This window comes from Dipodomys merriami, unplaced genomic scaffold (genome assembly GCF_024711535.1).
Source record: "Dipodomys merriami isolate MVZ:Mamm:240054 unplaced genomic scaffold, mDipMer1.0.p SCAF_12, whole genome shotgun sequence".
Taxonomy (NCBI): Eukaryota; Metazoa; Chordata; class Mammalia; order Rodentia; family Heteromyidae; genus Dipodomys; species Dipodomys merriami.
In genome coordinates this window covers 1,717,652-1,734,156 of record NW_027202493.1, presented here as the reverse complement: position 1 = coordinate 1,734,156, position 16,505 = coordinate 1,717,652, and the positions used below count along the sequence as shown (strand labels likewise).

The 16,505-nt window shown below is 41.6% G+C and overlaps 1 protein-coding gene across 3 annotated transcripts in view; it reads left to right on the top strand.

Moving 5' to 3' along the window:
* Positions 1-3,176: 3,176 nt before the first annotated feature.
* The window catches only part of Ap3m2 (adaptor related protein complex 3 subunit mu 2), a 19,246-nt gene continuing 5,917 nt past the window's right edge, over positions 3,177-16,505 (top strand). The window contains exons 1-6 of one of the 3 annotated variants that reach the window (XM_070016083.1): positions 3,177-3,253; positions 5,421-5,765; positions 9,893-10,064; positions 14,142-14,279; positions 15,834-15,919; positions 16,113-16,246. In XM_070016083.1, coding sequence (XP_069872184.1) covers positions 5,493-5,765; positions 9,893-10,064; positions 14,142-14,279; positions 15,834-15,919; positions 16,113-16,246 — 803 coding nt within the window. In that variant the 5' untranslated portion in view covers positions 3,177-3,253; positions 5,421-5,492. Of the gene's footprint in view, positions 3,254-3,297; positions 3,385-3,438; positions 3,837-5,420; positions 5,766-9,892; positions 10,065-14,141; positions 14,280-15,833; positions 15,920-16,112; positions 16,247-16,505 lie in introns of those variants that run through there. The other 2 variants (XM_070016082.1, XM_070016084.1) reach the window with 2 other exon arrangements.

The following is a 16,505-nucleotide window of genomic DNA, read 5'->3' as shown; positions in this document are numbered from 1 at the left end:
TTTAACCTATGGAGCCTTGGGAGAGGACTTCAGAGGAAAACTGCAGCTGTAACATAAGATGACCTCAAGGAAAAACAAGGGTTGGCTATGTGGAGACAGGGGAAAAGCCTTCCAGGCAAAGGAAAACATTTTCTAGACCCAGAAGCTGGGAACTTGGACTAAAGGATATAGGAAGTGTCAAGAGAGTCAACTGGAGATAGAGGGGAGGACAGATGAAGATATTTGTTTTTATGGTATGAGAATACAAGGATAAACCCAAGCTGCAGATGTTTCCAGTTTCAAAAGGTATTAAAGAGTGTGGAAATAGAGCAGAAAGACGAGTGCAGAAGAGGTTACAGTCTTTCAAGCCAGAGGTGATAGTGGCCTGAATTTGGAAAGGAAAAATAGAGTTGACATTTAGAGGTGGAGTCAACATGTTTTGCCTCTGAATCAGATGACAGGTGAGGATTTAAGGATGATTTGTGGGTATTGGTTGCAGCAGTTGGGTCATTGATAGGATACAAAAAATTAGATGTGGGCTGGGAAGGTGGCTCAGTGGTAGAGCGCTTGCCTTGCATGCATGAGGCCCTGGGTTCGATTCCTCAGCACCACATAAGAAAAAAAAGCCAGAAGTGGCGCTGTGGCTCAAGTGGTAGAGCACTAGCCTTGAGCTGAAGAGCTGAGGGACAGCGCCCAGGCCCAAAGTTCAGGCCCCAGGACCGGACACACACACATAAAAAAAAAAAAATTAGATGTGAACTAGAGCTGGAGAAAGAACAGACTAGGATAGAAACTCTGTTTCCCTTTGGGTCTATTATAGTGTCTGAGAGACATAATTGGAGTTGTGAACTAGGAATTTGTGACTGTATATATGGGTCTGAGTGCTTGTGAAGGGGTTAGTGTTGGAGATAAAATATCAAGGGTCATTGTCATTTAAAGTGTTCCCGCACTCAGGAAGTTATATATACTGAGTATGACAAAGGGACAATATTCTACACATAAAGTATGGAACATCTCAACCCTGAGGTATAAGCTAGGCCTCTGGATAGGACCCTCCATGGTGGCCATTCAGTAAAGAACATTTGGTTTACCAGCAATTTCCACAGGAGACTGAACTATTGACTGAAGTTAGGTCTTTCAAACTTTTTGCTCTGCTGGTTTCAAATCTCAATCTTACCACAAATCCCTGCTTCTCAAGTAACTGAGATTGTAGGTGTGAGCCACCATGCCAAACTTTAGTGATGTGATATATCCATGTCTTAGAACATAGCTTGCCATACAGGAAGGCTCACTGAATACTCCTATAGTCTCAAATGCTTGGGAGGCTTAACCAGGAGCATCATTTGAACATAAGAGATCAGGACCAACCTGAGCAACTAACTTAGTTTAACAAACTGAATACTATTGTCAGGAGGGCAGGTCAAGGATGGAGAAAGACAAATGGAGTGAGGAAGTATGGACAAATACAGTCAGAATACTCACTCAATTACATGTGAGAATGGAAAAGGTAACTTGAGGGGATAGATGGGTTGGAAGAGATGGAGGAGAATGATAGAGTGACATTGATCAAGATGTATTCATAAATTGATAGGTTGAATTTAAACCTCTTTGTACAACTACAGATGATACAAATTTAAAATTAAATAGAATGGACTATACGCAACTCAGTGTTCTGTAAATACAGTTATTCTGAGTCTGACAACTACCTGGTTCCTATGTACCTTCATGATCTCATCTCCTGCATTCATTCTCCCATTCTAGCTCAGCTCTCCAGGACATCCCATTGGTACTCTTTCCCATATCCTTGCATTCCTTCTTCTGCAGAACTCACATGCATTTTCAGGTTTCAGTTTAGAAGGACATCTCTAGATCAGTCATCTCTCCCAGCACACCTTTCAGATGTTTCTGGATGTCTTCAGTGTATTATAACTATTTATTTGTTTTGCCAGTTAGACTTGTGGTAGTAATCATTACAGCATCTTCAGTAAATGTTAACTCAGTAAGTGAATGAGAAATGCCCATGGCAGAGATTGTATTTCTGGGCCATAGACACATAGTAATATATATTACTGTGTCTTGTAATGTGTATTAGGTAATAGCAATTGCTAACACTTTTCCAACACAACCCTCTCACAACCACTCTATTGAAGCAGGGAATATTAGTGTCCTAATTTGAGAAGAAACTTGAAGTTGGAAAAGTGAAAGAACCTTCTCAACGTTATATGGGTGGGAAGTATTTGACCCAGATTCTGACTTCAGCACTCAGACACCACAGCTGCTCAGTTTACACAATACTGCAGCATCCAGCCATTCTGCTTTCAGCTCTTCTCCTTTTCTTCTGAATCAGAGGATTATCTGTCCTCTGCATGTATGACAAACAATCCATACCACTTTCAACAAAGGCATTGTGCACGAAGGACCTTCTACCCACATTTTGCTTTACCAAAGTGCATACTGAGGTCTAGATAGGATGCTAGGAACTTGGGCCAACCCTTTCCACACTTCCTCTTCCTTAATGCCTTGCTTTTTATTTATCATAGTGACTTGAACCACTTAAGATAGGATCAGTTTCTACAGTTCCAAAGCAATTTGGAGAGAGACTTGCCCAACCCCTTCATTTTCAGACGTGGAAACTGAGATCCTGACAGGTGAGTGCTATGTCAAGGACAGGCAGGTGGTGGTGTAGGTGGGGTGGGAAGATGTCTCCTGAATCTTGGTCCAGAGTTCTGGATGAGAGGTTGTGCAGCCAAGCACGTGTGGCTTAACCAATGCACATAAATGAAAAGGCTGTCTTTTTGTAAACGCACCTATGTAACGATTGCTTACGCAAGAGGTGCTGTTGAATAAACCGTGCTCTTGAACAAGCCCTTTCCTTCCCATTGCATATCCTGGGCGTCCCCAGGGAGGCGCAGCCGCAATTACGCAGGTGGCAGTCCTGAGGCCGACCGAGTACTTTGTGACTGGATGACTGGCTCCCAGAGAGCCGGAAGACCGCCCTTGTCCTCTAATCGGGTCTCTCAGCTACCGAGCCGCAATAATCCGGTTTACCGGCCTCTGCACAAGGGCCAATACGAGGCTGGAGCCCTACCACGGGATCAGCTCCGAACGGCGACCAATCAGAGGAGAGAAACGGATCCCCGATGCCCAATCAGAGGCCGTCAGAGCTGGGTCGCAGCGGGCTGCCAGCCAATCAGCGTGCGAGCGGCGTCCGGTAAGCGCGGGGGGCGGAGCGTTCTGCACGGCTGAGCGTTGGGCGCTGCGAGGAGCTCCGCGGGTGAGTGGAACTGCGACCCTGGCCGAGGCGGGGGTGGGGAATGCGAGGGTCAGGGCGTGGGCGCGGGGCGTGGCAGAGTCACGAGGTGGCGCTGGCTGGATCCTCAGAGCTTCGGCTGGCAATGGGAGAAGGTAAGGGATAGAGTAGTGGGCTCGAGGAGGTGGTCCTCTCCTACCGGATGGCGGAGAAAGAAGGGAACATTGCTGCCATGGCAACGCATGTGTGCTAGCTGGCGAGGCCCTGGTACCCGGTCCCTTTCACCCTCGAGACATGCGCTGGTTTTAAATCCCCACCTTCTATCTTCCACTGTCGGCCCACCCGCTCCCCGAAGGGCCTCCATCATTGGTTGGCATGCTACCGCTTGGGACCAGCGCAGAAATAAGCCCCCTGTGGCCCGCCTCGCCTCCACAGCCTCACTAGCCTCCCCTCCTGTTGGCGATCTGCTCCAGTGACTAAGCTCACCCCGGACGCTTGGTGCAACAGGCCTCTGCCAAAGGTCCACCAGCGTTCAGCCTGGCTGCCTTGTCCCGGCAGCTAGCCCCTTAGAGACGCTGCAGCCTGAGAGACCTGGGGTCCTCCAGAGGTGGTATTTTTTTCTTCTTCTTTTCTTCCCTCCTTCCCTCCCTCCCTCCCACTTTCCCTCCCTCCCTCCTTCCCTCCCTCCCTCCCTCCCTTCCTTCCTTCCTTCCTCCCTCTCTCCCACTTTCCCTCTCTCCCTCTCTTCCCCCCTCTCTCCTCCCCTCCTCTCTCCCCGTTCCCTCTCCCCTTTCTTTTTTGGCACCCAGCAAGAGATTAGTGCAAACAAGTGCTCAGAGGAAGGGGGTCTTGAATCAAGACCACAATGGCACCCTACCATCCCATAGGCGTTAGAGATACAAAGCACACCACATACGTAATTTTACATTTTCTAGTATCTATATTAAGCAGATTAATTTTTAGTATATTTTAGTTAACTCAATATATTAAAACATTATTACAAAATACAATCAGTATTAGATTAATTGATGAGATATTTAAAATTCTTATACTACCTAAAACCTTCAGAAATCTATTGTATATCTTACTTTGAGTGTGTGTGTGCATGTATGTGTGCACGTGCGCACATGTGCGTGTGCACGTGTGCATGTGTGCGCATGCTGGTCCTAGGGCTTGAATTCAGGGCTTGGGCCTTGAGCTTTTTTGCTCAAGGCTAGCACTCTACCACTTGAGCCACAGGCTCCATTTCTAGCTTTTTTTTTTTTTTTTTATCATTCATTGGAGATAAGAGTCTCAAAGATTTTCCTGCTGGCTTTGAGCCACAGTCCTCAGATGTCACCCTTCTGAGTATCTATGATTACAGGTGTGAGCTACTACTGGTGTCCACTGTTGTATATCTAACAGCACATTCTCAACCACCCGCAGTGCAAATGCTCATTGGCCCCAGTTAGCTAGTGACTAACATGTTTATTTTTTTTCCTTTTCTGGGGACCCATGGTGTCATTAGCATGTCTCTACTACTGAATTCCACCTCCTCAGCCCCTACTATATTAAGCCTCACATTTCTTGGGTATATGTGAATTGTGCCCAAAATAATGATTGCAAAGTCACCAGTTTTCTTTAAAGCTTATCAGTGTGCAGGAAGATATTGTGCAGCAGTAAGGCAACAAAAACTGAGGCAGAGGCTCTGTCCCCTTTTCTCAGTTGAAAACAGGAATCCAACATGAAGCAGTATTTCAAATGGATATAATTCAGTCACTAGAAAAGGTAATTGAGTACAGTGATATGGCTGTTAATTATCGTGGCAATTCTTAGGAAGGCCCAGCACCTGTAGCTCATACCTGTAATCCTTAGGAGGATTCTTAGGAGGCTGAGATGTGAAGATCATTGTTTGAAGAAAATATGGGAGACTCTGTGTACAACTAGCCATCAAAAAGCTGGACATAGAGCTGTAGTTCAAGAGGCAGAACACTAACCTTAAGGGCAAAAACTTAAAGGACAGACCCTGAGTTCAGGTCCCAGGACCCAGCACAAAAATAAATAATAAGAATCATGAGAAGGATTCTTCAAGCTTATATAATACAGAAACACTTAAGCCTAATTTTGAAAAATGTGCAATCTTGGACCACTGGGAAAGATGAGGAAGGTGTTTTGTTTAAATAGAACTGAATGAAACTTCTTTTGTTTTTAGGGTTGAAGACTTTTAAGAGTCCAAAGGCTTTCTGACTAAAAAGACTTCCATCTCCCATCCATAATCTCCGCCATGATTCATAGTCTTTTCTTGATCAACTCCTCTGGAGACATTTTCTTGGAGAAACATTGGAAAAGTGTGGTCAGCCGTTCTGTTTGTGATTACTTTTTTGAGGCACAGGAGAGAGCTACTGAGGCAGAAAATGTGCCTCCAGTCATCCCTACCCCTCATCACTATCTCCTAAGTGTTTACCGCCACAAGATCTTCTTTGTGGCTGTGATCCAGACAGAGGTCCCACCTCTGTTTGTCATTGAGTTCCTTCACCGAGTAGTGGACACATTCCAGGTTTGTGAATATGGAAAAGTTTATGTAACCTGTAAAATGTATATATAGTCCTATGTCTGTTAGTGTTAAGAAATGTGTGTGTGTGTTTGTGTGTGTGTGTGTGTGTGTCCTTAGTCTTTATCTCAGAGCCTAGGTGCTATCCCTTGGCTTTTCTGCTCAGGGATCTACTACTGGATCCACACAGCTCCACTTTCAGCTTGTTGGTGGTTAATTGAACATTAAGAGTCACATGGACTACCTTGCTTGGGCCGGAACCATGATTCTCAGATCTCAGCCTCCTGAGTAGCTAGGATTACAGGCATGAGGCACCAGCATTTTTTTTTTTTCCTGGTCGTGGGACTTAAACTCTGGGCCTGGGCACTGTCCCTTAGTTCTTTGGCTCAAGGCTAGTGCTCTACCACTTGAGCCACAGTGCCACTCCCAGTTTTCTGGTGGTTTATTGGAGATAAGAGTCTCTTGGACTTTCCTGCCTGGGCTGGCTTTGAACTGCGATCCTCAGATCTCAGCTCCCTGAGTAGCTAGGATTACAGGCATGAGCCACCAGTGTCCGGCACAGAAATTTTTTTTTAAGATAAGAAAATTTTTAGAATTTTAAATACAAATGTTATTTGCTTTCTCCATCTATTTGATGAGATTTTTAATTCTGTTTGCTGAATTGGCTACATCCAAAATGACAAATTGAGCCTGGTATGGTGGCTCACAACTACAATTCCAGCTACTCAAGAGCTGGAGATAAGAAGGATCATTGATGGAGGCCTTCCCAGCAAAAAATTAGCAAGACCCTATCTTAGTCAATAAGGTGGGCTCAGTGGCAGCTGCATGGGAGGTCATATGTAAGAAGATTTTGGTCTGAGGCTGGCCCCTGGAGGGAAAAATCTTAAGACCCTAGCTGAAAAATAAAGCAAGAAAAAGGCTAAGGGTATGGTTCAAGTGGTAGTGTATTTTCCTAGCAATTGTGAAGTCCCGAGTTCAAATCTCAGAACTGCTAAAAATAATCTGGTGGACTTAATGCTAGCCATTGTTAGCTACATTGCTTTAATTAGATCAAACGTGTTAAGTGTGTGAAGTTTCCTAAAATAATAAACTCTAGTACTGCCAAAAATAAAAGAAAAGGAAGGGAAAAGCAGTAAACATTAAGTAATGCCTAGTGTTAAGTCTCCCTGTGGGGGTTATTTGTGAGTCCATGGTTTGCCTTGGGCTTGGGTAAGGGCTGAAGATGAGCTCTGTTGCAAACATAGGATTGGGAAATAAGTTTCTGAAGAATTTGTGACACCTTTTGCAAGGTACTGTTTTCATTTTTGATCTTCAGATCTTGAACAAGCAGAGTAATGGGGAGATGAGCTATTCCAGGAGATGAGCACTGCTTAACACGCCAGATTCTGGGTTCAGACAGTAGAGTCCTTTCCCTGACACTCACCATCTGTAACCTCTGCATCAGTGTGAGTGATGTCTGCAATTAGCACAATGAGATAAGGACCTAGGCTTGTGCTCAAAAGCAACTCAATGAGTTCTTTCATTTGCACTCACATCTGCATCACATGACTGCAGCTGCTTTCATCCCCAAGAGAATTAAAATTGTTTTCAAAGTTTTTTTTCCCTGAATAAACACTGATGGTAGTGGTTTTCTGGGATTCCAGTTTTGATGTGGCATACATACAGGAAAGCCTCACTCTGGGGAAAATCTAGGAGTAAATTCCTCCTGAACCCTGTTATGAGGTCCTCACGTATTTACCCCTTCTGTGGTTACAGTCCCATCAGAGAAGTTCCACAGCTGCTTCATAGTGCCATGCCAATACCATGTACATTATTAAAAGGTAGGAAGTGAAAAAACAGGCTGTTTCATCTATTTCAAACCACAAAGGAAGATGGAAAAACAAAGGTAAAGTTGCTAGTTTTGCATTCCAGGACTTCAGAGCTAGTCGTTTTTGAAGTAGTTGTTGAAAGTTGGCGTGTCCTGCCTGCATGCCAGTGGTTCTTCCATTAATTCTAGCTACTCAGGAGGCTGAGATCTGAGGATTGAGGTTTAGAGACAGCCCCAGCAGAAATGTCCATAAGACTCCAACTTCCAATTAACCACCAAAAACCATAAATGGAACTGTGGCTCAAGTAGTAGAGTACCAAACTTGAATGAAAAAACTAAAGGAGACAATGTCTAGGTTCTTAGTTCAAACCCCAATACTGGCACAAAAACCCAAAACAACAAAAACAAAACCACATGGACATGTCTGAATATTCTGTCCTGGTGCTTACAGGGTGGTGGAAGGGTTCACATGTGCTTTTGCTCAGCACTGTCATATTGCAAGCCCTTGCCATCTCCTTACCAGGTTTATAAAACCCAAGCTAAGTGTTTTATTATCTAAATAAAATTGTTCTGGGGAAGGAACTATGATACATACACTGTTAGTCTTCCTTTTTTGCCTTAGAAATACATTCCTGACTCCTCAGTGCCATGGGTATTGGAATTTTACTGGTACCTAGCATTACTGAGTGTAATTTAGACTGCATCTAGTACTGTCTTTACAATCTGAGATGTCAAAGAACTGGCAAGTGGTGAAACGATCTGAAAACCATACCACAGTACACATGGATCTGGAGTTTGGTCCTGAGTTTTTGTCTTCAAAGAATGGCAGGACTGCTGTATAAACTGGCTCTGTGGGGTAGAGCTAGGCGGAAGATTTCAGCTTAGCTAAAGAAATGACTTCTAATAATCAGAGCTCTCACTGAATCTCAGAAGGGCTGCACAACTGTCTCAGAGGTTCTGTAAAAGTCAGATTGACGTTGCTAAAATGTTACATTGGCCAACTACAAGCTTTTCTTTAATCCTTATGGTCTTCATACATTGCTCTAGTGTATAGATACTTTCATACATTGTTATTTAACCAATTATATTTTTTGTTGTTGTTGTTCTTTTGTTGTTGTTGTTCTTTTGGTGTTGGTCCTGGGGCTCATGCTTTACCACTTTGAGCCACAGCTCCAATTTTGGCTTTTTTGTAGTTAATTGGAGATAAGAGTCTCATAGACTTTTCTGGCTGAGACAGCTTCGAACTGCTGTCCTCAGATCTCTGCCTCTTGAGTATCTAGAATTACAGGCATGAGCCATAGGTATCCAGTTTAACCAACCATACTTATTCTTAAAAAAAAAAACATTTTATTGTAAAGATGCTGTACAGGGGTTTATGTGAGTAAGGTAATGAGTACATTGCTTGTTGTTTTTTCTCCTACTATCCCTTCCCTCCCCAAATCCCCCACTTAACCATACTTATTCTTTTTTTTTTTTTTGGTCCGGTTGTGGGGCCTGAACTCTGGGTCTGAGCACTGTCCCTCAGCTCTTCAGCTCAAGGCTAGTGCCCTACCACTTGAGCCACAGCACCACTTTTTTCCTTTTTGCTTATGTGGTGCTGAGGAATCGAACCCAGGGCCTCAGGCATGCAAGGCAAGCGCTCTACCACTGAGCCAACTTCCCAGCCCAACCATACTTATTCTTAAAACACCCCAGTATGTCAGCCTGATGTCATCCTGATCATACACTAAATCAGTCAAGACCCAAATTATTTAACATGACTTAACCTACTGAGTGACAATTAAGATTATAATTCTGACCATGTAAGCATGGTCTTCTAAATTGAAGGACAAAGAATTTGTTGAATTCTACCATTAGAGATGGTCCAAAGAGATTTTCTGCTGTACCGGCCAACCCTCATTTCATCTCTTCCTTCTTTATCTCTTATTTAATGTGTGAATATTGAGAAATAACACAAGAGGGATTAAAAAGATTTTCATATACAATTCTGTCATATGAAGTACTATGATTTTGAAAATTTTTTTTCAAATTGTTGATCCAGATTCAGCCTTCTATTCTCTATATATTATCATGTAGAGGCAACTGCCTTTACGAGTTGACTTCCTAGAGAAAGTATCTAATGGTTCTAGTACTATAAACCAGTCCAAGCTCTCTTTACCAAGCTAAGCTGCTTCGGGGAAATATGGCTCTGCCCAGTCTCCTCATTGAGGAAGAATGTCCCCAAAACACCAGCTAAACATGGTAGGCAGACAGATCCTTAGGAATACTCTTTTTTTTTTTTACAATCATCTCTGAGTGATTAATGTGTGTATTATATTTTCACCAGGACTATTTTGGAGTCTGTTCAGAGCCAGTGATCAAAGACAATGTGGTTGTGGTTTATGAGGTATTGGAAGAGATGCTTGACAATGGGTTTCCCTTGGCTACTGAGTCAAATATCCTCAAAGAACTGATAAAGCCTCCCACTATCCTTCGAACAGTGGTCAACACGATAACAGGTATGGTGGGGAGAACAATGACAAAGAGCTGCTACCACCCTGAATATAGCTACTGGAGTGTGTACATTGTTTGGAATCTTCTAGAATTTTAAGTATTCAAGTGCTTCACTATTTCTTCATGATCTAATCTGAAATAATGTTGTTTTATATAGATGGTACTTTTATTTCAGTGACAAAAAGAGGTATTCATGATCTTAGGGTATAGCTCAGTGGTAGAGTACTTACTAACTTGGTATGTACAAGGGCTTTAATCCCTGCCACTACAATAGTAATAATAATATTTGTAGTAGTGGGAGTTTGATCACAGAAGAAAAATATTATTATAAAAGCTTCAGAAACAGAAAAGCTCAAATAATATGAAAACACTTTAATATTCAATATGCTTTGTGTGTGTGTGTGCACACGTGTGTGTGTGTGCATGTGCACGCTTGTCAATCCTGGGGCTTGAACTCAGGTCCTGGACATTGTTCCTAAGCTTTTGTTGCTCAAGGCTAGCACTGTACTTCTTGAGCCACAACCCCACTTCCAGCTTTTTGGTGGTTAATTGGAGATAAGAGTCTTCTGGACTTTCCTGTTTGGGCTGGCTTTGAACTGTGATCCTCAGATCTCAGCCTCCTGAGTAGGTAGGCTTACAGGTGTAAGCATCCAGCCCCACTCTACTTTTAACATTTTTTTAGTATATAGTTCTTATCTCTTCTTTTTTAAAATTTTATTTTATTTTATTGTAAAGATGCTGTACAGAGGGGTTACAGTTACATGAGTAAGGTAATGAGTACATTTCTTGTCGAGAATTGTTCCTCTCTCCTTTGTTCTCCCCCTATCCCTTCCCTTCCCTCCCTCCCTCACTCCTCCCCCCCACTCCCGAAGTTGTAAACTTCATTTCCAATGTACTGTCTTGTGGGTATCATTGTTGCAATGGGTCATCCTGTGTCTTTGTTTCAGCATTGAACAAATGAATATACAAGATGCAGGGTGCCAATATCAAGTACAGTGATAACAGGAGATATACCATAGGGGCAAGAACATACAAAGGAAACAAAACAATCTCATAGTACATTAAAAACAACAACAAAGAAGAACTACTTGTGTCCATATCTTGGGGTTTGTTTCGCTTAGCATCGTCTTAAAACTACACATAGAACTCCCCTATGACCCAGCAATCCCATGTCTGGAAATCTACCCAAATGTCCACAAACAAGGCCACACTAAATCCACCAGTACAACGATGTTCATTGCAGCATTATTTACAATAGCTGAGATCTGGAACCAACCCAAATGCCCCTTGGTAGATGAATGGATGAAGAAAATGTGGTACATATACACAATGGAATTCTGTGCTTCCATCAGAAAGAATAGCGTTGTTCCATTCATAAGAAATGGAAAAACTTGGAAAAAATTATATTGAGTGAAGTAAGGCAGACCCAAAGAAAAGCAGGTCACATGATCTCCCTCATCTGTAAGAACTAGAATATGTAGAAGATATTCTAAACAGGGATCTCAAGATCACAAAAGCCAAACACTTAGTGCAAAAGACTATATATAATAATGAAGCATATTAACATGGACTCCAACTTTTGGAAAAAAAGAGGCTCTCATTAGATCCTCCATACAGTTCATTCTTTTTCTCTTGTTTTTTTTCCCCATGGTTTCCCTCATTTGCCATAATTAGGATATGTCTCAGATAATTTTATCAGATGAGCAAAAAGCTCAAAAGCTATGTACATATGACCATATCTTTTCTTTTAAAAAATTCTTTTTGAGACTTCCTACTTGAACTCCAGATCCTGCTGTCTACTCACCCACACCCCAGGCCTGGGATTAAAGGCATGTGTTTTATCTTTTCTACACAGATAAATAATAGATGGACAAAAAAATTTTAAGTAACAAATCCTCTGTGTGTGTGTGTGTGTGTGTGTGTGTGTGTGTGTGTGTGTATGTATATATGTATATGCAAATATTTAAACTTAACCTGTCCTCTAAGTTGTTTACTTAGTCCTTTTTCTGATGTTCATGATTGTTTTCCTTTTAAATGACAAAGGATTAATGTTTGTATACTGGAAATGGAAGTATTAGACCAAGATACACGTATATTATAGGGAATTTTCATGTACTGAGCCAAATTGACCCTTAGAAAAGTTACCAATTTGTACTGATACAAAGCTATCACAGAAATACACATGACAAGGTGTAGGAGTCTATGTATTTTTAATATATAAAGATAGGTTCTCACAATTGTCACTTGCCACACTTTAAGTGACTTAGTCAATGTAATCTTTGTGCTTTGTTAAGGTTTTACTTTGGGGTCTTGTTTGATATGTAAATTAAAGTTTCATTGAATTTGATGAATTGAAAAATATACTTCCAAAAGTATAAAGAGGTTGGGCATGGAGGCACATGCCAGTAATTCCAGCTACCTGGAAAGCAGATATTATAAAGATCACAGTTTGAGGCCTGCCCAAGCAAAAAACTAGTGAGACCACATCTTAACAAGGTGGGCATGATGGTATACACTGTAATTCCAGCTACACAGGAGGCATTAATAGGTGGATTGTGGTCTGAGGCCAGCCACGAGTAAAACTCATGAGAACTTGTTTGGAAATTAAAGCACAGTAGGGCTGGGGGGTGTGACTCAAGTAGTAGAGCCCCAGCTAAGCAAGTGCAAGAACCTGAGTTCAACCCCTAGCACTGTCCCCCAAAAAAGAAAGGAAGAAAAAGGAAAGAGAAAGGAAAAAATGGTATAAACTTGAAGACTAGCCAGGATCGTTTTGGAAAAAAAATTACATACAAGGGTTTTAGAAGGATTTGCCCTGTGAAATGCCCAGGAATATTTAGTTCTTATAGTGTATAAGGCAAAAGCTCACAGAGTAGCTATGTTAGAAGAACCAAAACAAAATAAAAAATTTAAGAACAGAGCAACAGAAAATGTGTCCTGCCAGATACAGGCTATATTGTGAAGTTTTGATCATTAAAAAAGTATATAGGGGGCTGGGAAGGTGGCTCAGTGATAGAGTGCTTGCCTTGCATGCATGAAGCCCTGGGTTCAAGTTCTCAGTACCACATAAGCAGAAAAAGCTGGAAGTGGTGCTGTATCTTAAGTGGTCGAGCGCTAGCCTTGAGCTGAAGAGCTGAGGGACAGCGCCCAGGCCCAGAGTTCAGGCCCATGACTGACAAAAAAAAAAAAAAAAAAAAAAAAAAAGTATATGGTATTAGCTCAGTAACAGATTTGGTCTGTTTGCACTATTCATAGTTCATTTCAAGCCTTAAAAGCTTTTTGGGTATTTTGGATATTGTGAAGTTATTTAAGCCTTAGTATCCTACTTAGAGGTGGAAGTATTTGAGGACCCTTTGGAAAAAATAAAATAAAAATGTTTTATAAACATGCTGAATATCTATGAATTTGCTGTTTCTTTCTTTAGAAAAAAAGATCCAGGTAATCGAAGAAGGAAATGGAATTTAAATTATACTTATTATTTCAGTTTAAAATCTTAGTAGTAAAAAAATAGTTTTTGATAACTGTATGTAAATGTGTTGGAAAAAAGCAGGTCAATGAATGGATATACAGTTCTTAAGAACAGGGAAGGCTCTGATTTATATTCTTTTCCTAAGTTTCAGTATTAGTGTGGGACAGAGAAAGTTGACATGTACATTTTAATACCTACCATTAATATATTTTAAGAACCTACCTCAAACAAGAATGCTCTTTTTAGCCATGAAAATTTTATAACAATATGTAGATTACCAACTCTGTGGAAAGCCAATACATTATTAAAGCTGCAAGCTATTGTGGAATTTGAGATACTTCAGTTCATGTTACTTTGAAAAACAAAATATGATATCTGTTTCACAGGTAGCTGGTTTTTTAAAAAAAAAAACCTTTATTCTGCTGGAGCAACAGAGCAGTGGTGACAATGGAGTGTTACCCTATAAAGAAGTTGTGAAGTACTTGTCTGCTGTTTGATGGTGTATGAACACAGAGGGAAGAGAAACTTCTAGGGAAGTGTTCTCTGGTTATATTAGAGTCAAACTGGCACAAGAGTATCAATTTGATTCTAAAAGTACCAATATCAATTGTCTCAGGAAGTACCAATGTAGGTGACCAGCTTCCAACTGGGCAGCTGTCCGTGGTGCCTTGGCGACGGACTGGGGTGAAATACACCAACAACGAGGCCTACTTCGATGTGATTGAAGAGATCGATGCCATCATTGATAAATCAGGTAGGTGCTTCAAAGATCTTCCACAGGTATGCAAATAGAAAGAGACCCCTTCCCAGGATACTGCTAGTATCAGAACTCCTCCCCTAGGATCAGTGCTTTTGAGTGAGTGACTCCTCAGCAGGCACTGTCTGTGGTGATGGTTGTAGAATTGGTGTTATGACACACATGTCTGTGTCATACTCCTACTGCTGTTATAAGTCCAAGAGCTGAGCAATTTGCAGCAATTTCTTTTCACATTGATGAACTTACCTATCCAATACATGCTTATTGTAAATTCATTGGGTTGCTGCAGCACAGTGGCGATGGTGGGTATTTGGTGATAAAGAAAAATGAGGCGGCTACTATAACAGCTACATCTGAAGCTAGTCTAGTTATGCAGACAGAAGAGTAGGAAAGGTGGAACAGATAAAAAGTGTCCTGCTGATCTGAGCACAGCATGCAGAAGCAACTGTGCTTGATTTATCAGCAGAGTGAGCAGAAGGATTTGAGACTGCATGGATTTTGGAGCAACCACTCTAATGAGTGTTTCCCAAAATGTTGTTGAGAAATAAAGACTGATAAGCATAAAAAGAGAAAACTAAGCCTTGAGGATTTCAAGCTAAAGTGACATAGTAACCTCTCATATGTCATACTGGGAAATAATGCAAAAACACATTAACAATAAAAAGGACATAAATTTTGATGTGGTTATCCACCAGAATATTATACAGTAGTGAAAGAATGAATTATGGATTTAACCAATGACATAAAAGAATCCCACAATATTGAGGAAAACTGTTAAATGTCTGTAATTATAACCTGTGCTATTACATTTATATGAAGATTGAAAAGAATTTTGTAATATCATAGGGACAAAAGGGAACTCTGGGATGTGGACATGCTTAAAGACTCAGCACCACATAAGCAAAAAGAAAAAAAGCCAGAAGTGGCACTGTGGCTCAAGTGGTAGAGTGCTAGCCTTGAGCTGAAGAGCTGAGGGACAGCGCCCAGGCCCAGAGTTTAGGACCCACAACCGGACCCCCCCCAAAAAAATAAAAAAGAAGAAGAAGAAGAAGAAGAGAGCAGCAAGAAATGGCTAGGAGTCACAAGGGCTGCAAAAAGACTCCTGTAATTAGAACAGTGTTCACTGGGAACCATAGAGGGGGAAGTTCTCGTGGGAAATTGTTTTTGGCCCAAAGATTCTGCTTTAAGAACTATCCCATTCATCCTTTTGTATCCTTTACTTCATCAGAGTGTCTTTGGATGTGCAGTTAGTAAATGTCTGGAAGAAGTATAGATCTAGCTCATGAGCTAGATGGCTAGAAAAGAGGAAAAAAGAGAGGGAAGAGAAAGGAAATGGAGGAGGAAAGGAAATAAATCTTTAGAGGTCTTAGATGTTGTCTTATTTTTTTCTAATTCAAACAAATGTAATTCTCAAGTAATCACAAAGTTTCCCACAAAATTACAATCAGCCAAATATTTTTTCTCATTTTTCACATGGCATTTTGATAGGATCCCATGGTTTCACTAATATTATGTTACAGTAAACCTTCATTAGTCTTATTCCTGCCTCAGGCTCCACAGTGGCTGCTGAGATCCAGGGTGTAATCGATGCTTGTGTCAAGCTGACAGGAATGCCAGACCTCACCCTTTCCTTCATGGTAAGGTCTGGGTTGGAACGTGAGCCCTTGGGATGGATGTGGGTGCTTCTGAGGTGGTGGGCATGGAGAAGAAGTACTTAGGGCAGCACAGAGCTGTCTGGCTCAGTGTCTCAACAAGAACAGTGGCAGAAACACTTCAAAAGAAACTGGATATCTGATCTGGAGTCTTGCTCTTCCTTGCCTGGTGCTGCAGAATCCCAGGCTGCTGGACGATGTCAGCTTCCATCCTTGTGTTCGTTTCAAGCGCTGGGAATCCGAACGAATCCTCTCCTTTATCCCTCCTGATGGGAACTTCCGTCTGCTCTCCTACCACGTCAGTGCGCAGAAGTAAGCGGTCCTGTCACTAGGAATGGAACCTGTTTCTGTGTGAGAACATGATGTCTGTTACAATTAAGAACTTGGGCTCTAGATTTAACCTGGGTTCAAGTTCCAGCTTCTCTGATTTGTCATTGTGTCACTTCTGGTGAATTCTTCCCTACCCTGTGTCTGCTTTCTTACCTGAAAATAATAATTTTTTTAAAAAAGTACCTCATGAAGACTAAGAACTTAAATAATGTTTAACACAAAGAAAGGGCTCATTATGATT